The sequence below is a fragment of the Nannospalax galili genome, unplaced genomic scaffold (genome assembly GCF_000622305.1).
Source record: "Nannospalax galili isolate Female #2095 unplaced genomic scaffold, S.galili_v1.0 scaffold305, whole genome shotgun sequence".
Classification (NCBI taxonomy): domain Eukaryota; kingdom Metazoa; phylum Chordata; class Mammalia; order Rodentia; family Spalacidae; genus Nannospalax; species Nannospalax galili.
This window is the reverse complement of record NW_008356258.1, coordinates 10,526,207-10,550,462: the sequence shown is the minus strand read 5'-3', so window position 1 is coordinate 10,550,462 and position 24,256 is coordinate 10,526,207. Positions and strand designations below refer to the sequence as shown.

General features: G+C 39.5%; 1 protein-coding gene across 7 annotated transcripts in view; it reads right to left on the bottom strand.

Moving 5' to 3' along the window:
• The window catches only part of Fnip2 (folliculin interacting protein 2), a 151,984-nt gene that overhangs the window by 89,238 nt on the left and 38,490 nt on the right, over window positions 1-24,256 (bottom strand). For 2 of the 7 annotated variants that reach the window (XM_029556735.1, XM_017803533.2), the window contains exon 1: window positions 19,077-19,383. The exons of the other annotated variants lie outside the window; for them this stretch is intronic. In XM_029556735.1, the coding sequence (XP_029412595.1) occupies window positions 19,077-19,252 (176 nt within the window). In that variant the 5' untranslated portion in view covers window positions 19,253-19,383. Of the gene's footprint in view, window positions 1-19,076; window positions 19,384-24,256 lie in introns of those variants that run through there. 7 annotated transcript variants of the gene reach the window in all.

Genomic DNA, 24,256 nt, shown 5'->3' with positions numbered 1-24,256 from the left:
CAGTGCTCAAGAGGTAGAAACGGGATCCCCAGAGCAACAGACTAGCTGAGTCAGTGAGCTCTGGGTTCAAGTGAGGGACCCTGCCTCAATACTTACAGTAGAAAGCAATACAAGAAGGCACTTGATGTCACACAATGGCACCACACATGTGTGCACACATACACATATATGAACACAGATACACGCCCCCCCACTCCAGCCCTTGGCTTTTGTCTTAAAACATCCAAACATTTCAGAGAAAAACATTCTAATCAGAACTAACTCATTCTTTACTTGATCAAGAATAAGGAAGAATACAGCATCTAGCATCAGGAGACAATATATTACTTACTGTGTGACTTCTGGCACCAAGACTTATTTCTATAACTACACATCAAGAGTATAACACATGTAAACAAAGCCCAAATTACTCCCCTGAATGGTAACAAGTAATAACTCAAAGGATTTGGGGTACAGACATCTCTTTAAAGTATATATGTACCTATAACTCCAGACACTGGGGAGGCTGAGGCAGAAAAATTCAAGGCCAGCATGGGCTATAGAATAAGGCTCTCTATCTCAAAAATCAATAAAAATGAAAGTCACACCAAATAAAGATATAACCATGCGTTATGATTAAAACCATACGTGATACCTAGAATTGTGCCTCCCCAAAAGATATGTTAGAGTCCTTACCAGGCTGTCCTTGAGCTCACAGAGATACACCTGCTTCTGACTCCCAAGTGCTAGGATTAAAGATGAATGCTACCACCCAGCTCCCATCTCATTTTTTGAGACAGTCTCTTGCTGAATCTGGACCTCATCAACTCAGCAATACTAGCCAACCAATGAGCTTCAGGGATGCTGCTACTGCTGCTTCCCTAGCAATTGGATTGATATCAGGTGCTCACCAGCATGCCTGACCTTTTACATGAGTGCTGGAAGATCCGAACCAGATCCTCGGGCCTGCATGGCAGGCACTTTACTAAGCCCCAGCTCCTCCAATCAGCAGAACTTTCAAAAGCTACTAAAAGATTACGGAGAAAAATCACAAGCCTTACTGAGGTAGGAGGGACACTGAATGAACAGGTCACCCCATGCAATCAACATTATACCTCTAAATAATTTTCTAGATTTTGGTTTTGGTATCATGAATAGTTTCTTCCCTTTTCCCTCTTTAAAATTCCACATCATCTGTAAATACAGTCCAATTTTCCTAAAACAGTTTAAGTTAGCATCAATCACTCTTTTGTGATATGCACATGTTAGAAATTACCTGACGTTGCACTAGAGGTGTAGCTAAGTGGTAAGGGACCTGTCTGTTCAATCCCTGATATCACAAACAAACATTACCTGCATTTTAAAAAGACAAGCAGAAGGGGCTGGAGAGATGGCTTGGCAGTTAAAAGCAATGCCTGTTCTTGCAGAGGACCTTGATTCAGTTCCCAGTATCTACATGGCAGCTACAACTGTCCATAACTCCAATTCTGAGGGATTCTATGCAAGTAGTACATTTACATACGTGTAGGCAAAACACTCATATACATAGAAGATTTTTTTAAGTATTTTAAAAGACAAACTGACAAAGGGGGGGGGCTTTGCTGTTCATCTCCACATGTACATTAATTCAGTACTCGTGAGAGAATTTCTTCATACCTCGCCAGCATAACCAAAGCAGTCAAGACTCATTAAGAGATTCCTGGCTTAGTAAAACACATAGTCTGCTACAAGCAACCCTGTGTCATGACTTCCTATCTTTTCCAGATGGCACGGTCCCCATCCTCCATCTCCAGGAACACTGCACACCAGTCACAGATGAGTGAATCTCAAAATAAATACTCAAGATACTGCTTTACATATTAATTCCAGATTCAACTAAATTATACACAGATCAACTAATATTTCCATTTTCCTAGAAGTTTCCAGAGGTCAAAAGCATGATTTTCTGTGTAAGGTTTTTCATTGCAAGTGGCAGAACCATAAACAATTGTCACCTATCATTGCTTATAAACTATTATCAACTAAAAGACATGGTACATACCCTTGATCCCCAAACCCCACTTCTTGTAGAGTCCCATGGATAAACTTGCAAAACAATTATACCCAGAAAGTGCTTATTGTAGTTCTACTTAGAAGAGCAAAGGGCTGGAAGCAAACTGTCAACACTGGGTGGTTAAACAAATTACGACATGTCCACATAATGCAGAATTATGCAGATATAACATAGAATGAAAAATGACTTAATAAATGTACTGTAATAAGTTCAAAGACATCATTTTAACTGGAAAAAAAAGAGTGCAAGCTGGGGGTATAGCACAGTGATAAGCATGCTGCTCAGCATGCATGAGGACATAGTTCAAATCTCAGCACTGAAAAAAAACAAATAAAGAATAAATGGGCTAGAGAGATGGATCAGTGGTTAAGAGCACTGGCTGCTCTTGCAGAAGACCTGGGTTCGGTTCCCAGTACCCACATGGCAGCTAACAACTGTCCCAATCTCCAGCTTCAGGAGATTTGATGCCCTCTTCTGACCTTCACAGGCATTGCACAACACAAGTGCAATGCATGCAGGCAATACACTCATACACATAAAATAAAAATAATAAAAGTAATAAAAGCATAAACGCTATAATCTAGAAAAAGAAAAAATGGGAGAGGGGTGTCTCTGGATTATACAAGGTTGAATGGCTCTAGAAAGATACACAATGAGTTTGCAACACTAGTTCCCACTGGCATAGAAACTGATTATTGAAGAAGAGAAAGAAAAGGAATGATTCTCACTGTATATTCTTAACATCTGAGCCTTTCCCTGTGCTCTACAAAGTACTTAGCTCAGAGTCAGACACACAGCAAGTCTACTCGAAACATCTTACCATGAGTTTGTGGCCCCCAGGTATTAAACCATGTGACTATACTATCTCTTAAAGAACTTAAAATAACAAACATGGGCACTAAAACAGGTATACTCACTCTGTTTTATTTTTAATCGACCAAAGAATCTATTACTGCTTTAAGACAAATACCCAGGTGAGTTGCATGAAAACTACTTCAGTAAATTCAAGGCATTCAGATTCAATTTTCAAATATGAAGGTTGGCCTTACTGCCATTTATTGGACTTTCTTCTGAGTATTCAAATACATTTTTCTGTTTCTCTATCCTCTGCCTTCCTCAGGGATAGGAGAAAATTTCCCCCTAAAACAACAATCCTTCACATTTATTAAATCTAAATATAGATTCAGTTTGCTATTGCTATTAAATGAATTTCCATCACATTAAATAAATTCCATTTTATTGCATAATTCTCATAGAGCCTAGAGATACCAGCTTTGGAAGGTTTATAGACAGAGGAAGGCTAACAATCAGAGGTGCATGGAACATGCAGAGAAAAACTGCCTAACATTTTTACAGACTTTATCTGAGCTGACCTTCACCAATGTCCTGTAGGAGCCTATATTATATAATGTTTTACTCAGAGGTTAGACTGTACAAGGTTATAAGATAATAAGCAACAAAGTCAGGTCTCTACATACCAAATTTTATGCTTTGAAACTCCATTAATCAATCTCCTTAAAGCCAAGGGCCATTGACGCAATGCCCTCTACCTTCCCTTCTGGGGAGTAAAATTCTGCTCCATTTTAAAAATAAGAAGGGTGTGGTGGCACAAGCTTTTAGTCCCAGCACTCAGGAGGCAGAAGCACACAATCTCTGTGAGTTCAAGGCCAGCCTGGTCTACACAGTGAGTTCCAGGCCAGCCAGAACTATACAGTGAAACCCTGTCTCCAATACACACACACACACACACACACACAGAAAAAGAGAAAGAAATCATTCCAAGTTTGAGTGATTTTGAAGCAAGCCTGGGGCACATATTGAACCCAGCTCAAAAATACCAAAATATATACATAAATTAAGTAAATAAAAAGAAGCTGCTTTATGATAAGACTGAAAAGCAGAAGAACCATGTGTGTAATATAACTTCAAATATGTTTTAAAACTATTTTTAGAAACAGATATGTATCAAGAGCTTTTTTAAAAGTTCACAAAAATTAACAGTTTACATCATGAAGGACTAATCTTATTAAACAACTAGAAACCAGTTTCCAAGATCTGTAAAACAATAGTAAAGCCGGTAAAGGACACACGCAGTTTACAAAAAAAGAGACAGATGAAAACATGTTTTTAAGTCATACGCCTATTAGACTGACAAAAATTCAGAAGATAGGCAGATCACACTAGTAAAATATAATAAGAGATGTAAAATGTTATGATCACATACACAAAGCAATTTGTTACAGCCATCAAAATCATATTTAACCTTGGACCTATACAATCCCACTTCTGGAGCTAAACAGAAACACGTGATTGCAGTGTTATCTGGTAAAAATAGAAGAATGAAAGCCGGGCGTGGTGGCGCACACCTTTAGTCCCAGTGCTCCGGAGGCAGAGGCAGGATCTCTGTGAGTTCAAGGCCAACCTGGTCTACATAGTGAGTTCCAGGCCAGCTGGGGCTACAGGAGGACCCTGCCTCAAAAAAAAAAAAAAAAAAAAAAAAAAAAAAACCAAAAACAGAAGAATGAAACAGCTGCAAAGGAGTCATAGTGGAAACTAAGTCACTTCTATATTCACACAACAAAATACCAAACAGTTGTTAAAAAGAGGGAAAGAGTGCGATCTGTAAGACTTCCAGATTATACTGACTGAATTTTTGTCAGTCTAATAGGTGTATGATTTAAAAACAAGATTTAACATGTTGTCATCTGTCTCTTCTTTTGTAAACTGTGTAAGTCAAAAACAAAAGAAATTACTGTTGTATAATCATGCTACTTTGGGTTTAGAAGAAAAGGTACAGATTTGTATTTGCTTATTTTCAAATAAAAGAAAAATTACCTGGAGAAAAATAAACTTTCATTTAATGAAAGAACTATTAATGTAACATATAAGAAACCAATGAAATTAATTTTCTAAAGGACAAAACAAAGGAAAGGGAGACATGATTCAAATACGTACCTTGTCATATAGTTTTACTGTTGAACCAAGTGAACATATTATCTCTGAAGACAGACTGAAAAGATAATGTTAAAAGCCTCCTATTTATATCACTCAAGCCACTGTTTTACTTATAAAAGATATTAAGAGTTGGAGGTTTCTTTACCTAGCTTCAGGTTTTGAAATAAAGGGACAGTTATAGTTAGTGCAATGCCTCCACTTGCTCTTCACCTAGACTTGCTTCCTCCCAGGGAAGAATGAATTCTAATGGATAAATTTCCTTTTATTCCTTGCCATCTTGCCTGTCTGATTTTGAGTCCTTGATAGCATCTTACAAGAAAGGCAAGCCCCCATACTATACGTGGGTGTCCTGGTATGGCGTCTTCTCACCACACACTTCTTGAAATACCAATTTCTTGGTTCTATCTGCCTGACCACTTTCTACCTCTCAATTTTCAAATTCCATTGGGGAAGGAAAATTAGTCTTTTTCTGCAAGAAAAATCTCAGAAATTTAAGCAAAAATTATCAAAACTGCAAACTACCTACTCATTGGCTGACTGTAACCTAGGTTTCTGAAGCCATCCATTCAAGATACTATAAAGTCAGTAAAAATTGGTTTCAGAAACATTTTAGATAGCTATGTTAGCTTATTTAAATAATATATACATAGATCAAAGTATCACATATGTAATTTTTCAGTCATAAAGAGAAACAAAGCCATATTGTTTGCAGGAAAATGGATGTAGGCGAGATAATATTAAGCAAATTAATAGAGTATCCAAAAGACAAATGCCATATCATCTCATTTGTGTATCAAAAATTTTATATAGATACATAAAATCATGCATACATATATGACATAAAAGAAGAAACACCATCTAGGGTAAGAAAAGAGACTAACTGGAGGTGAGAGAAGGGCAGGGAGTTAAGGACGACATGCTCAAGAGTACACCATGTACTGGCATGAAAATATCCTTATGAAACCCAGTACCATGTAGAATTAATATGTGCCAATTAAAATATTACTGAAGGGGCTGGTTCAGTGGTTAAAAGTATGTAATGCTCTTGCAGAAAACCCACATTCAGTTCCCTGAACTTGTGTTGGGTGGCTCACAACTGCCTACTAACTCTAGCTCCAAGCAGATCCTGTGCCTCTGGCTCCATGGGCACCTGCACTCATGTGCACATACCCACACACATACACACACATAACACATACACACACATAACACATATACACACATAATTAAAAATAGTACTAAAAATAAATCTTTAAAAGCTATATTATTTAAGATCAAGTTGACTGCCAGGTGTTGTGGCACATGCCTTTAGCCCCAGGACTAAGGAGACAGAGGCAGGTGGATCTCTGTGAGATCGAGGCCAGCCTGGTCTACATAGCAAGTTCCAGGCCAGCTGGGGCTACAGGGAGACCCTCAAAAAAAAAAAATCAAGTTAGCTCCATTCCAGGGACACAGGGATGGTTCAACATATATAAATCAATAAATATAATCATCACATAAATGGACTCATGGACAGAAATCACACGATGATTTCAATTGATGCAGCAAAGGCCTTTGAAAAGAATCCAACATGTCTTCAGGATAAAAATCCTGAAAAGACTAGAGATGGCAGGAACAGATCTCAACATAATAAAAGCTATCTATGACAAGCTAAAAGCCACTATTATGTTAAATGGAGAAAGACTTGAAGCAGTCACACTAAAATCAGCAACTAGATACTTTTATTCAGTACAGGGCTTGAAGTCCTAGCTAGAGTAGCAAGACAATAGACAAAAAGGTTCAATGCATCCCTATTTACAGATGATGCGTTCCATGCATAAGCGATCCCAAAGACTCCACCACAAAACTAGAGCTGATAAACATTTTCAGCAAAGTGGCAGGTTTCAAAATTAATGTGCCAAAAATCAATAGCATTCCTATACACCAAAGACAAACAGGCTGAAAAAGAAATCAAGGAAACAATGCCATTCACAATAGCCTTAAAAAAATTTACACACAACAAAAACTTTAAAACACTGAGCAAAGAAACTGAGGACACCAGAAGATGGAAAGATCTCCCATGTACATGGATTGGTACGATAAATATTGTGAAAATGGCCATTCTACTAAAAGCAATCTAGAGACAAAATACAATCTCCATGAAAATTCTAAGACAATTCCTCAAAGAAATTGAAATAAATCTTAAAATTCATGTTGAAGCACAAAAGACCTCACATAGCCAAAACAATCTTGAACAATAAAGACTGCTGGCGGGATTACCATATCTGATTTCAAGTTACACTACAGCAGTAAAACCCAGTAGTAAAACTAGCATGGTACTGGCACAGAAACAGACACAATGACAATAAAAGGACAACCGAGGCCTCAGATGTAAATCCCTGTACCCGAAGTTACTTGATTTTTGACACAGATACCAAAAATACACATTGGAGAAAAGGCAGCATCTTCAATAAATGATGTCAGGAGAACTAGGTACCTCCAAGTAGAAGAATGAAGCTTGATATTTCTCTCTCAGCCTACATACAAATTAATCCCAAATGAATTAAAGCTTTCAATGTGAAACTTGACATTGAAACTTCTAGAAGAAAGAGTAGGGAGTAGACATCAAGATATAGGCTCAGGTCAGGACTTTCAAAATAGGTCTCCAGTCACCAGGAAATAAGATCAATAATCAGCAAGTGGGACTTCATAAAATTAAAAGGTTCTGCACTGCAAAAGAAGTGGGCTATGAAACTGAACAGTTATCAGAAGAAGAAATACAAATGGCTAAGAAACATTTTGAAAGTGTTCACCATCCTTAGTTATCAGGAAGATGAAAATTAAAACTACTTTGAGATTTCATCTTACCCCAATCAGAATGGCTAAGATAAGGAAACAAAGCAACAAACGCTGGCAAGGATGTAGGGGATGCGGAGCCCTCAATGCACCATTGGTGGGAGTGAAAACTGGCAAAGCCACTATGGAAATCAGTGTGAACGTTCCTCAGAAAACCAGAACTAGATCTACCATATGGCCCAACTATACCATTCCTGGGAATATACCCAAAGAACTGTATACCTATTACAGAGACACATGTTCATTCATGTTCATAGCTTCTCTGTTCATAATAGCTAGGACAAGGAAATAGCCTAGATGCCCATCAACTACTGATGAATGGATAATGAAAATGTGACACCTATATACATTGAATTTTATTCAGCTATGAAGAAAAATGAGCCAAACATGGTGGTGCATGCCTTTAATCCTAGTACTTGGGAGGCGGAGGCTAGATCTCTGTGAGGTCAAGGCCAGCCTGGTCTGCATAGTGAGTTCTAGAAAAGAAGAGAAGAAGGAGCAGCAACAGCGGTGCTGAAAAACATTATACTGAGTGAGGTAACCAAGAAAGATACACATCAGTGTTCTCACAAATATGTGGACCTAGCACTGCATATTTAGATTTGTGTATTTAATTTAAAGTGTCTATAGAATGCAGGAAACCAGAAAAAGCACTATTGGTGAGAAGAGGAAATAAACATAGGTGGCATCAAGGAGGAAAAAGAAATGATGGGGAGGGAGGTTTCGGCGGGGAGAGGGGTGGGAGTGTGGGGCAGAGAAGGAGGTTGGAGGAGGGACAACTATCATTAAGGATGCTTGAAAAGTCATATAGAAGTCTAATATTTTATAAGTGCCATATTTTTCATATAAAATGTTTAATATATATATATATATATATATATATATATGATTATGCTCATCTCAGAAGCCACAGATTGACAAATAAAAAACCCAGTGCCAGGTGTGGGATACCTCCCATGAAGTCGTTAGTCACACGTGTCGGGCAGATACCCCACTCCCAAACAATATAGGATATTGCCATTGCTCTTGAGAGCTTGTTTGGGAGTTCTAGCAGGGGATCAGCAAAATCAACCCTGGTGATCAAAGGGATGATAGATGTCATAGCCAGAGTGCCCTTACATCCATTGCCACTGCTCTTTGATTGTCCACCAGACCTTGATGGTTAAGACCCTATTGCTGAAGACACCACACACACTGTCACAGGACATGGAGGTATCAGTTGGTACTGACCAGGAAGCCTCTTACTGCTGGCTAGCTCTCATAGTATTGGAAGGTGCTAAGCCTACTGCTGAGGGAAAAGAAATCATCAACAGTCTCACTGAGCTATGATCCCTGTGAACCGCAGTAGTGACTGGCATGGCAAGATATGGCCATAGGTACAAAGTGGCATGGATGACTAGTGTTTTTGTTTGCATTTTCCAGATGTTTTATAATAAAATGGTATCATTTTGATATTGAGAAAAATACCTAATTTTCAAAATATAGTTAAGATAATTTTTCAAATTAACATAAAGCTCTCCCACAAAAATGGAGAAATATCAAGAAGAAAAGGGGGAAGTAGGTAGCCTGGTATAAACACAGTCAGTGTGCTGGGATGAGTTCTAAAATACACACCTGTATTTTAGAGATAGTCATTGGGTCAATGCACTTGTCTCTAGCCCGATGACCTGAGTTCAATTGCTGGAACCCACATGATGGAAGAAAGAACCAACTTCCACATGTTGTCCTATGACCTACACACACACACACACACACACACACACACACACACACACACACACACACACACAAATATACACCTGTTGAAAAATTGAAAAAAATGTGGATCAGCAAAAAACAGAAAGAAATCAAGCTTTCACAAGTGGCCTTGGAACAACTGGACATCTACTGCAAAAATATGAATATATACACAGACTCTACACTTGTTACAAAGATAAAATGAATCACAAACCCAAACGTAAAATGCAAAACCCTGGGGCTGGAGAGATGGCTCAACGGTTGTTCTTGCAGAAGACCCAAGTTTGAATACCAGCACCCACATGGTAGCTAACAACTGTCTGTAACTCCAGTTCCAGAGGATCTGAATTCTTCTTCTGTCCTCCGCAGGCATTGCACAACATGGGTGCTCTTACCTACATACAGGCAATACATGAATACACATAAAATAAAAATAAAAATATTTTTAAAAATGCAAAACCCTGTAACTCAGCTGGGTGTGGTGGCTCATGCTTATAATTCCAGCACTACAGAAACTGAGGCAGGAGGATAATCTCAAGTTTGAGGTCAGCCAGAGCTATATATAGACCAGCTTGGGCTGTAGAATGAGACTCAAAAGAAAAAGAACAAAGCCTGTACAAGAGAAAGCATTAGACACCTTTGGGGAATGGTGCCATTTTTATACATAACATCAAGGACATGATCCACAAAACAAATTATTGGTAAGTAAGACTTATTGTCAAGAGACTAGGAAGACAAGTCACAGATTGAGAAAATGTTTGCAAAAGACATATGTAATAAAGGACTTATTCAAAATAAAGAAGTCTTAAAACTTAATAACAAGAAAGCAAGCATGACTTCAGAAATGGACACGAGAAGTGAGTAGGTACCTAAGGAAAGAGGATACAGACAGCAAGAGAACATGTGAAAAAATGCTCCACATTATATGCCCTTAGAAAAATGCAAATCAGTCAGGCATGGTAGCTAAGAGGCAGATGGATCACTGCAAGTTCAAGGTCAGCCTGGTCTACACAGTGAGTTCCAGGCCAGCCAGGGCTACATGGTAAGACCCTGTCTCAACAAAACTAAACAAAAAGCACAAAAAAATCCGCATAAGAAAAATAGTGAGGTACCAACTACGCATCTGTTACAGTAAGCAAAGTCTAGAACACAGACCATCCAAATGCTGGTTTCCATTCACTGCTAGTCATACAACCACTTTAAAAGACAGTCTGACATTTTCTTACCAAACTGAAGATACTCTCTTTTTTTACGATCTAACGGTTACTTTCTTGATATTTAACCAAAAGAGACGAAAATATATACACATACAAAACTCTGCCCACAGATGTTTAGAACAGATTTATTGATAAACTGCCAAAACTTGGAAACAACCAAGTTGTTTTTCATTGGGTAACAAAATAATCAACAAATCATTTCATTTGGAATTAAAAAGTTTTCAAGCCCTGAGTAGACGTGGATTGGCCTTAATATGCTAAGTGAAAGAATTCACTCGTAAAGGGCCACGCATTGTATGGTTCTAATCAAATGACATTCTGAAAAAGATGGTTGTTGGGATTTAAGAGAGAAGAAAGATACAGACAAAGCAGATTCCTAGGGTAGTGAAGCGTCTCTATAAATGGTGGATGTATGACTACAAACTATTAGTGGAACATGTATGTTCTGCTTGATGTTGCTAAGCCTAAAACTGCTCTAAAAACAGCCTACTTAAAATGGAAAACCAATGTTTTAAGTTTCAATTCTTATGGGAGCTTTCAAGAAAGTTTAAAACTAGAAATACTAGTTTTAAAACATGATAGGACCGTTCTCTGAAGATCATTTCAGCATATTACAGTCTCCTAGATGATTATAGGTGATGAAAAATAAGGACACATGATTTGAGCTTTGGATGTAGCCTTCAAGTCTGTTCCTGGTCAACAGAATTCCAAGTGTCCTTCCATGGAGTTCTACGCTTCCAGCTGGGATGAGAGGGTTAGTCTTCACATACTGCTCTACAAAACACCTGAATGTGCTTGGATGGTCCTGGCTCCGCATAGAGGAAACAATTCTCATAAAAAATGGGGAGGAGGTGCATGACCATATGGAAGCAGTCGTACAGGCTCCTCGGACCTTGTTCATATGAACTTATTTACAGCAATGCATAAGACCCATGCAAACTCAAGCAGGCAAAAATCTAGCATAGATCTAGGAAATGGGCAGCAGGCTCCAATCTTAGCCAAAGAACTATTGGGCAGCTGATTCCTACTGGGTGAGGAAGAGCTGTTCTTTAAAAGAGTGACTCTGGATAAGCTGACTAGACCCCAGTGAATGAACCTACACTGAGGGATGCCAGAGGACACAAACTTGACTCAATAAACTTAATGTAAATGACAGAATGCCTGAAATTAGGGGGGGGGGCATGGGAGGGTGCCAATGGGAAAGGGGGTATTAAGAGGACTAAGATGTTGTGTAAAAATCAATTAAAAATATATTTTTTTAAAAAAGTTCAAACTAGGGTATCAGTTAATATACAATGCTTAAGTACAAAGGAGGGTGCAGTGATGACTCTTGACATCAGGCAATGACTAGTAGGAGTAATGGGGGACAGGCAGTTTCCCCCTCCTGTCTCATCAAAGAACATAGGTGCTAGTGCTATTAATAGCACAACACAGTCCTACAGGACATTTTACTTTCTGAATCCAAATCATCTTTGAATGCAGGCAACATTTTTCTTTTTAGGATGCACACTAGGCAAGTTTCTGCCTTAAGATCTCCTTAACTGCTGTTTACACTTTTGAGATTGTATTGTCTCAAATATGTACATGGCCAGCTTCCTCACATGGAAAAAGATTACCACTGGGATAGTTCTGACTCCCTTGATGACCTCAGTCAAGTCTCCCCATCTCTCTACTGACAATCAGAAAGTTAGAGCTGGAAAGAACCTCCAAAAATAACTATCCTCTGGTTCCCAGGCCTGGCTCATCATTAGCATTCCCCCAGCTTTATGTGTCCACACATATGTGTGCACACTTTCACACTCATCTGTGTGCATATTAACCAACAAAGACTCACAGGGCCCAATTCCAGGAATTTGATTCAGTAGGCCTCAACTACTGAATCAGGAAGTTTTTTGTTTTGTTTTTTAAAATATATATATTTGGGAACTACTATTCTAACCCACCCTATTTTGGGGGGGGGGGTTGAGACAGGGTCTCCCTATAGCCACAATTGGCCAAGAAATCGCTATGTAGACTGGGCTGGCCTCGAATTCACAGAGATCCACCTGCCTCTGCCTCTGCCTCTGCCTCTGCCTCTGCCTCTGCCTCTGCCTCCACCTCCTGAGTGCTGGGTTTAAAAGTATATGCCATCACATCCAGCTATTAGTTTTATTATTTTAGAATTTCATACAATAGATTTTGATTATACTCAAACTCCTCTCCATCTCCTCTCAAATCCACCCCCAATTCCCTACCCACCCCAATTTTGTGTCTTTTAACCCATTAAGCTCAGTAGAAAGTTTTTGTTTTGTTTTGTTTTCAGATCTTTAGGGACCAGATGTGACTAAAAATCACTGTCGTTTTTTGAGAATGACATTGAGTCTCATTCTGGTGGCTTTGAACTCTTGCTGATCCTCTTGCCTCAGTACTTTGAATGCTGGGATTATACACCTGGCATTAAAAAACAAAAATTTCAACTCTAAACTGATGACATTGGAACTGCTAGAAATAAAATCTGAGGTTCAAAGACCCCACCAATACCACACAAAGAACACAGAGACAAAGCAAAAGTAAGTCCACAGATTTAACTTTTGCAAAAGGGTGCATTTTGTGGTCAGTCAGATCCAGCAAGCACACAGAACTTGATAGGTTTTTAATCCCTAATGCAAGAGTGCTATGTCTTTTCCCCATTGGCTGGTTTTTCCCAGTTGGCTAGTTTAAAAAGAATCACCACAAAGAAAAGGGGAAGGGCTCCAATACCCCAGGCCATCAGGTTTGGGAATGGCCTTTCCTTAAACAAGTCTTACAGGATATGATGGTATTAAAAGATCCAAGTTTTAAAGTGTTTGAAAGAAAAGACTAATATTTAATGTTCCTTACAGAAGGATCTTTATTTGTGAATCTTTTCTACTTTGGTTTTATGATGGGGGCAGGGGCTTCTTTGCCTTAATGGAATTTACTGTCTTTGGGGCCTTTTGCCATCTCTCTCTTTACTCTTTGTTTCTACTTCCTTCTTTAAAAAATAATATAACCAGGTGTGGTGGTACATGCCTTTGATCCCAGCACTGGGAGGCAGTGGCAGGCAGATCTCTTGTGAGTTGGAGGCCAGTCTGGTCTACATAGCAAGCTCCAGGCCCACACAGCCTTTAGATAGTAAGGCCCTATCTAAAAACAATAATAAATTATTTTTTTTTAAATCTTTCTATACAGATAAAGAACTAAATCCTTCAAGATATAAAGGTTCCTGAATGGATTTATACCTGATCCTCAAACATCCTCTTGGGACTCCACAGAGGGAAGAACTCAATGTTTCTCAATGCTTCAACCGCCCCAGGCTGGATTCCACTGGTTATGATAGGGTTGGGAGTTCTACTACACTCTGAGACAGGTCACAAGTTACCACTCTCCTGACCAGGGCTTGCTACATCACTGTTCAGTATTATCCAGCCTTTGTTACTGGAACAATAAAAGGATGAAGCTTAAGCCAGAGCCTGACTCAGAACAGTAGTGAGAATAGGAACTGGGGAGCAGTCCAGCAGGCATCCCAGTTCAGCACAAGACTGAGTAGGAACTTGGGGGGAAATGCTACAGAAGCTGTTATGAAGTAATCTCACCTTCTGTCTGGTACACCATCACTCTGGACTCTATTAGTTATGGTGACTAATAACAAGTACTTTACCCTCCTGTTATCAGTGCTTACCAAAATAAGATCCAGACAAAAGCTTAGGTCAGTTGTCAGCTTCTGTGAAAATCCCCTGTATTTGCACCTCTCTGATTCATGTCTGGTAACAAATGTGTCCTCAGAGAGAAAGGATGAAAGAGCTTGAAAACTAATCAGACATGAAACTGCTACAATGTAAATTACCACTGTGTTCCTTCATTCACCAAATCTCACATTTCATCTCCAAATCATCACCGTCAATCAATGGGAACTGACTCTACTGACAAGTGAAAGAAAAGTCCTTATTGCATATAAAATCAGAGAAAAGGGAAGGAATGCAGGAAGGGCAGAACTTATGACACTGGTGCTCTCTGAAAGAGTCACACCCAGCAAGCTTGTGAAGTTTGTCATAAGCACAAGATAATCAGCTGACTGCTGTTTGGTTGGAGTTTGTGTTTTGCTTTTCCCTGCCTACTTTACTCAACCTGTCTAACAGACACGTTTTCTACTCAGCAGAATGATTTTCACAGTTTCTGTGTGCAGAACACAGTGAAAAGCAATTCCCACACCTGGAACGTGCACTTACGCCATCTTGTGATGACCTTTTACTAAAATCTTCAGAATTATTTCTTTCTTACCTTAGCATCTCTGTCTAAATCCGTGACTAGTTTTACATTCCCCACTCAGTAATCCTAGCTGCCATAAATAAAAACTGGTAGCAAAATCATGGTCATCTTATCCCATGAGTTCACTAAGGGAGAATACATCTGGTTTCTCTATTTACTTTCTTGTTAAGTGACTCCTTCAGACAATCTAAGGATTTTCCTTATAAAACTGAACGTAAGTCAGCTATCTTCACTCAGTGACTCCTCTCTCCCCTCTGTGCTGGTGATTTCCGTGGGTGCTGGAGACAGAACCCCCGGCATAGCCCATGCTCAGCACCAGCTTCATGTCTGAGTTCCACCCCAGCCCCCACCCAGCCAGGAGCTCTAAAACAGCACAATTTCTTCTGAACTCAAATTTCAAGATACGAAACTGTTAAGCGCAATTGACTCTGAAGTGCTTGTTTCAGTTCCTCTTTGCACTAACAGCAAGGAAGCTGGCGTTTCTCTAACATTAGAGAAAGAACGTTTCATACAACCTTTGGCAAATACTACCAAGACAACCCTCTGGCCTTATCCAGTTTTTCCAAGAAAATGTAAAAAAGCAAAAAGTCGTAGCAACTTTGCTATAATCTAGATTTTAAGAAAGGGGTTAGAAGAAATTATTTGGAAAATTCATATCACATACCCATCATATTTAAAAATTACCAGATTTGGGGGCTGGAGAGATGGCTCAGTGGTTAAGAACACTGGCTGCTCTTGCAAAGGACCCAAGTTTGTTTCTCAGTACCCACATGCTGGCTAACAAACTGTCTAGAACTCCAATTCCAGGGGATCCAATGCCCTCTTCGGACCTCCATGGGCATTGCACAATAGGGGTGCACTTATATACATGCAGGTAATACACTCATACACATAAAATAAAAATAACAAATATTTTTAAATTACCAGATTTCAACTGAGTTTTAGCAAGGAATTCTCTCTTGACAAACAACTGAAAATGAATTTTTGTTATTATTGATTCAGGAATTCTTTGAACTGTGTCATAGAAGCAAAGGGATATGGAAGTAAAGATACAGTGCACAACTTCTATGAACCACAAGGAGATAATCAAAATGCTTCTTTCTCCACAGGACTGTCTGTTTGCACTGGGCTGTCTGTCTGCACTGGCAGTCACTATGGTAATCTTATATTACATGACTACTGTTTTTAGGGATCCTTCTCTTCTTCTTTGTATAACTAGAAAACGAGAAGTCAAAAAATAAAAAACAACAACAAAAAATCTGTTTATATATACACTCAACTAAGATCTAAAACTACCAATTTAAGAACAAAAAGAAAGTTGGAGATTGGTCCTGGTGGTGTACGTCTCTAATCACAGGAGGCAGAGCCAGGCAGATCTCTGTGAGTTTCAGGCCAGCCAGGGATAGACTGTGAGACCCTGTTTCAAAAAAAAAAAAAAAAAAAGTTGGACATCTCTCTGACTACCACATGACTTGAGCAAACAGATAACTTGTGATCACTTTAGAGCCATATCCTAACTATGTAATCTCCTGTCAATAATTCACAACTACCCTTGAACTTAGCCTGAATACTAAAAGCATTCTGGAAACCAGCACAATACTAGGATAAGTAAAAAATATATATCTATATATTTTTACATTCATTCACTCATTTACTTATTTATTTATGTGTATGTGTGGTGCATGTACACATGTGGCAGTCAGAAGACAACTTGTGGGAGCCAGTTCTCTCTTTCCACCACACAGATCCTGGGGATTGAACTCAGGTCATCAGGCTTGGCAACAAGTACCTTTTTTCCACTGAGCCATTTCACCAGTCCACCAATTTTTAGACTGTTGGAAAAGGAAGAGAGTCAGTGAAGAAACTGGTCTGATCTGTAGTTAATTCCAAAAATACATCTTCCAGAGGGCCAAGACATTTGCGCTCTGGAGGCAGCCCAAATACCCCTGGATGAACACCCCTAGAAGAAAACAAGCTTGACTGCTATGATTACTGAGTCAGTCATGAAGTACACACATTTGTGCTCACTGTGGAGGTCAAGGCCAACAAGCGCCAGATCAAGCAGGCTGTGAAGTAGCTTGACACCGATGTGACTAAAGTGTACATCTGAGCAGGCAGGCAGGCAGAGAAAAGACCTATGTTCAAACGGCTCCTGGTTAAGATGCTTTGGATGCCGCCAAATAAACCTGAATTAACTGAGTCCAGCCAGCTAGCTAATGCTAAATATATACTTTTTCACCATTAAAAAAAAAAAGAAAACATGTCAAAATTGTTGAAAATTCAAAAACAAAAGATTAGGGATGAAAATCTAAAGAAGTTAAAGGGAGAAACGGGCCTGAAAATGTTCTATTATATTTAAAGCAGTAGTTAAGTGAAAACTTAAAACCATGCTGAAACAGCAATTTCACTGAAAGGTTTGAAAAGTACTGACGCATACAAAAAAATTTTTACAAGTTTTAAAGAAACTGACACAGTCCAAGTTATTATTTTATGTGCATAGTCATCCCAAATAAGTACTTGGGGATCTGGAATTCCATAAAAGAACAAAAATAGAGTACAAACGCTCTGATACTGCATCTTAGAACCCCAAAGGAAGAATTTTTCACATAATCTAAGCATATCACAAAGCGAGACTCAGAAAAGCTATGCGTCACAGCCATGGTCACGGCCCCAGGTAGCAGAGTGCTACTCCTACTCTCACTGAGTGCCACTCCCACTCTCACTGTCTTTCTTGGTAAGCAGATAAGAACACACATTATAAAAGTGAAATCCTTCTGAACACTTCCATCTTTTCTAATGAACCACCTCATTCATTACCTCTTGCTCTACAAACAGATCTCTTCAACTTAGAGGGCAGCACTGGAGCCAGCACGTGCCACTTCTCCCCAGCTCTCCAATCTACAGAGCTCTTACTGGGCAGTAGGCTACTTACCATTTTATTAAGTTTTATTTAGACAAAGTTTTTTTAATATAACAGAAACTATATTCTAGCTGAGCAAGTTACATAGTAAACACCCATAAGTCTAGCTAGGGCCATACAGTAAGACCCTGTCTCAAAACAAGTCAAACAGCCAGGTGTTAATCCCAGCACTCAGGAGGCAGAGGCAGGAGTATCTGTAAATTCAAGGCCAGCCTGGTCTACACTCTGAGTTCTAGGGCAGCTGGGTCTACAGGGAGACCCTGTCTCAAAAAGATTAAAAAAAAAAGAAAAAAAAAAGAAAAAACCCTGTATCTTTATTTTTTTTTAACTAAGCCAATAACAGGATAAACAGTTTATGAAACATGCTGATTGTGTGAAATTTTCAATTAAAAATTCAAGTTAAAATTGGAGCTTAACCTCTGGCTTTCAACATAAAATTTTGGAATGAGATGCAGTTTTCAGAGAGTCTGTAGTTTGTTTCTTTGGGCTTTATCCTTTGTTTTTTAATATACAATAAAATTTCTCACAAACAGCATTTGAATTAAGGTCCACAAGTACAATTAGTTCTTCCAAAGTAGATGAAATAACTTTAAAAGACAGAGCAAGTAGGATCATATTCTTTATGGATAAGCTTGCTAGTAAAATCAGAGTATGTCCTTCTCATGAAACGCCATCTTCGAGAGCAAACCTGGGTTCTCCTTCAGCATCTGTCTCCTCAGGAAAGCTACAATCTACACACCTGGCCAAAAGCCAGCGCCCTGGTCCTTGTCCCATCTTCTACCTGTGCTGGTACTCCAGAGCTTTAACTTTTGCCTCATAAATGCAAGTAGCGCTGTTCAAGCTTCCAAAGGACAAGGATTCGACTATTTCTAACAAATTGGCTCCAGGGGAGGTAATGAAAAATTAAGAAGGTATATGGTGCCAGAATCCTAACTAAAAATACCCATGCCCATACCTTTCCTGTAGAGGAAAGGACTGTTTCTACAGACCACAAGGAATCACTTTTCTCCTACTTAAAGCATTCTTGAAAACCATTTCAAATCAATACAACTCATTGGTATCCAGTGAGTTAGCCATTTCCCTGAGAGTCTAAAACAAAACTAAAATTTCAAACCTGTTGCTGAGTTCCACAGGAGAGGTGCCCCTTCCTATTCGGGCACACTTTGGAATCTTTGCACATAAAACTGTCTTGTAAATCCTTCCAGAACCAGAAACGGCATCACTCACACATCTGGCAGACTCCTGCTGGCCCGCTGGCCGATTTGTGGTTTTCGCTGTGCCACCACACATCTCCCGAGTGGCTTAATGCGCTTCCATTTATCCTGATCATCAATGTAGACTAGGACCCAGTCTTGAAGTTTCTTTGTTATTTGAGGTATACTCTGTAGTGACCAGCAGTTCTTGTCTAAGCAACCATCTCACTCCCTGTTCAATATGAGACAAGCTATTTGGCAAGAAACTAATTTCCTCTTTTAGAAGCTTAAAAAAAAACAGGAACATTCATTCCTTATGTAAATGAAGCCCTGGATGATTTTCAGAAGTTGGATGTATCTATTACATTATAAAAACCTGCTCTCGACAGACCCATAATAAATACAGACAAGTACAAATCTCTCCCTACTTTTCCTACACTTGTTCTCTAGTACACTCAACAGGTCCAGCAGTTTGGATTGATTCATGCTATCTGCGCTAACTAGCTGGAGTTTATGTAGTCCTCACTTAATTAGTCACAAGACCTACTCATATGGCTCTGGGCAAATGCAGTGACTTGCCTTCAGCTGCAAGGTTATTCTGACATTGGCCACACCACCCTCTTAATAGTTCTCATGTGAGCAAGTGTCAGCTGACAGTTCTTACTCTGCGACCTTGCAAAACTCTATCCATAGCAAGTGAGGATATTTGCTCCCAACGGCCAAAACATAGGTCTTAGTATGTAAGGTGGGGAGAGGTGGGAAGCAGAGTAGGGGCCCACTCTTGCCTTAATAAGAGTAAAAAGTCAGTAATGATACTGAAGAGACACTGATACTACAGAGCCAGAAAACCCTCAAAACTTTTGCACTGACATCCTGGGCCTATTCAAACTGAGAAAGCCCTTGAATTGGCAGCCCCTAGAAGGAAAGCAGTTCATTTTGGCTTCTGACAACAAAAATCATCTGTACATTAGAATAATGCTATGAGATCTTTATGATTCTGTGGGTCCAGGGAGAAAATGTTTTACTTTTACAATAAAAATCCTAACTCGGCCAGATGTGGTGGCTCATGCCTTTAATACCAGCACTCCGGAGGCAATCTCTGTGAGATGGAGGCTAGTCTGGTATATACCACAAGTTCCAGGATAGCTGGATCTACAGGGAGACCCTGTCTCAAAAACAAACCAAATCCTAAGTCCTTGAAACATAGGTCAAATCTAGAACCAAAAAACTATGAAGGATGGTGTCACCAATTCCTTTTTCCTGGAATTTGGCTGAAGAAAATACTAATATGGATCCATTACTGAAGTCTCATGAACCCTTCCTTGGTTGGTTCATTGGTTCTAGTCTTAAATGTATCTTTCTACAGGACAGCTGTATTTCACTCATTAATGTGAAGAATACTAATGATGCTGAGGCACAGCCCTCAATTACCTTAAGACAGTATTACATACTTTAAGACAGAAAGTTCCCTTAAAATGAACTTTAAACAAGATCTTCAATGCACTCTCCCCCAAGGAATAAAGATTATAACATACCTATGGCAAGCGCTTAAATTGGTGGCATCAAGATAGACCCAGATTAGAAGAGAATGAATTCATTACACTAGGAAGGGGCTTCAAGCTTGTCTGCAGGGCCACAATCTGGTCATAGGTTTTTCTTTTGTTCCTCTGACCTGTCTAAAATAACTTTCTTTTTTAAAATAGAGAATCAGAAGATTACTTGTCCAAAAGCTATTGAAATATTCCAGTTTAAAGGGCAGAACAGCTTGGAGCATAAGCAGCTGAGTAAGCCCCCAAACAGTGTCTCCAAATCATCTGACATTTAATCTAAACTTACTGGAGAAATGAAAGGACAGTTTCAAGATCCATAGGAAACCCATTAAAAAGGGCCCAAATCCCGAAATCTATGAAATGGAAGTGCTAGGGAAATACACCCCACTTTTCTGTATAAAAAATTAATTTGGAGGCTGAGGATGTAGCTCAATTTGTAGAGTGCTTGCCCAGCATGTATGAGGCCCTGGATTCAATCCCCAGCATCACATAACCAGAACCAGAATTTCAGCACACTGGAGGTGGAACAGCTTGAGACCAGCCCGAGATACATGAGACCCTGTCTTTTTTTTTTTTTTAAGTGAATTTTGGCTTTAAAACTTCAATCTCTACCAGATATTTACATGGACCCTAAAGAAAGATCATGAAACTTTTTTTTTGAGGAGGGAGGTCTGTCAAGATGGAACCTAAGGCCCTCCTATATGGCACACCTCCAGCTCTAGCTCTACCGTGAAATTCTTTTCCAACACCTATTTCACATATACTTTTACCTAGCAGTTCAGTCACAAAACCGGTATTTACATTTTCCAAATAATTCCAGATAATGTCATAAATATACATATCTAATCCCTTATCCAGATACTATAATCATTTCAAACAAAGATAAGAGAGGGCTCAGTGGTTAGGAATGCTGGCTGCTCTTACAGAGGACCTTGGTTTGGCTCCCAGAGCCCATATGGCAACTCATAAGCGTCTATAACTCCAGTTCCAGGCAATCTGATGCCCTCTTCTAGCCTCCACAGGCATTACACATGCGTGTACTTACATACATGAAGGCAAAACACCTAAATAAAATAAAAACAAAAACAAAAAGTTGGGCATAGTGATGCACACCTTTAGTCCCACCACTTGGGAGGCAAAGGCAGGCAAATCTCTGAGGTGGAGGTCAGCCTGGTCTATATAGTGAGTTCCAGGCCAGTCAGGGCTACAGGGAGACCCTATCCCCCACCCCCCGAAAAAAAAAAGAATAAGAGCAAAAATGATATGCTTACAAAGGACATTTGGATGACCTAAGGATCTAACCACGTTCGGAAGGAATTCTCTTCAACAGAAACCAAACCAAACAGCACCAGACCCTGGTTCCTTCTCTGAGCCTCCTTCCTTCAATCAGTCATCTTTACATGCTTCTTCTGTGCCCTAAATTCAGTCACCATAGCTTTCAGCCACCATTTCCTTGGTAAAATGATATTCAAGCTTTAGCCCATAACCAACTACTGAACCTACCCCAGGGTTTCTGATTCAACAGTTCTGGGGTGGAGCTGGAAAGTACACATTTTCAAGTTCCAGTATACTGCTGCTGCTGGCTAAAGGAAATACACCTGAAAATTCCTTCCTTAAACAAAATTCTTCCTTCCCATGAAGACTTTCCTGGTGACCTAGGCCTTTGTTCTTTGAATTCCTCTGTAATTTTAAGCACACTTTTAATACCTAACACATGAGTATTTTGCTATAGCTTGTGTTTGATGATCCCAAAAAGATTATAAATCCTTAGAGTATAAAAGTTGGATCTTACTATTCTTTGCACCACATTGAGGTTTTAAACCTGGAAGATGCCCAAAAGATACATCCTGACTGACTCTATAAACGCTCAGTACTCGCAGTAAAACCATGACATAAACACGCCTGCAGTAAACAGGATGATTCTGTGCCAAGCTGTTGTCTGTGCTCCAAGCAGGTGGGAACTTGAATGTTCACACTACACACCTTCCCCTCACTTACTACAGCCACATTCCCACAGAGGCTGCAAAATTGTGTTCATTCCAAACAACGTGGTTCACATCATATCTTAACAGAAAGAAGATTCGGTCTCTCTTGTTATTCTGCTCCTTAATCTTTAATTCTACAGCTCAAACATCTGACATAATAGAAATGTGTCAAAACCACAGCTACCATACTTAAATGGAAGCTGCTATCCCAAAGATCCTTACATTTAAATCAGTTTTGAACTTCTTGAGTAAATGAAAAACTGCATCACCATGACCATTTTTCTGAGATGAGAGGTAAGAAAAGGTGTGTTAGATCTGGGTTCTCATCTGTTCCCTTCTTCAACCCAGGCTCCTTCCTGAAAGGGAACTACACACTTAGGAACTCACCTTGCCATTCATTATCATGCTAGGTACCCTGCCCTCAGATACTAAAACACATTAAAAGTATCATCCACCGTATTTGAAGCCTTGCTCACAGCTGAGCTCTCTATTTCCCTCACAAAGTTCATTCATGCATTATAGGAAACAATTTTTTTTAGAGTTGCCTAAAGTTACATTTAGAAGTGTCTGTTATTTACTGACTAGACTCCCACAGCCCAGCTGCATCTCAGGATGCTGCCTGCAACCCCTGCAGCTACCATGGACATGTGGAACACAGATGAACCTCAGGAGATGTCAGAGCGGGGCAAGAGTATGGAGGGATGATGAAGCCCTTGATTCTTAAATGGAAGGGAGACAACAGGTTCCAGTCTTGGGTGCAGGGGACTGAACCCAAGGCTTTGCAAATGCAGAAACGCCTTCTTCCCCTGAGCTACATACACTCCCTGCCTCTCAGCTGTTTACTGCTGTTTTACTGCTTCCATTCTCAAACCCCAGGTTCTGAATGGTCCTACAGAAGACCCAAAGTTTATGTCAATGGACAGCACAAATAGCATTTAGACAGCAAATGTTTGGTACTCAAAATGCCTGCCCAGCCATCTGCCCGTGATAAAAAAACAAAAACAAAAACAAAAACTGTGATCATCACAGCACTGTTTCCTGTTGTGTACAGATTCTTCTCCAAAACTATTCAGTGATGTGCCCCAGAACCCACCTCCACTCCACTGGACACAGAGAAAGACCAGTTTCCATGCCTAATGTAGAGTTAGGAGAATTAAAGGCAGGAAAGTTTCAAGGTAAGTGCTGATGCAATTTTTAACTCCTTTAATTTCACACTCTGGGTAACAAGAAGCAGCGACCACAATACATAATGAAATTCTAACTCAAAAGACACAATTAAAAGATGGGTTGAAAGGAGCTAGAGAGATAGCTCAGTGGTTAAGAGCAATGGCTGCTTTTACAAAAGACTTGAGCTTGGATCCCAGCACTCACATGGTGGCTAACAACTGTCCGTAACTCCAGGCTCAGAGGAATCCAATGCTCACTTCTGGCCTCTGAAGGCATTGCAGACACAGGTACACTTAAGTACAAACAGGCAATACACTCATACACATAAAATAAAAAATAAATTAAAAAAATGTTTTACAAGAGATGGGTTGAAAAATAGAAAGCCCTAATACAGCTGCC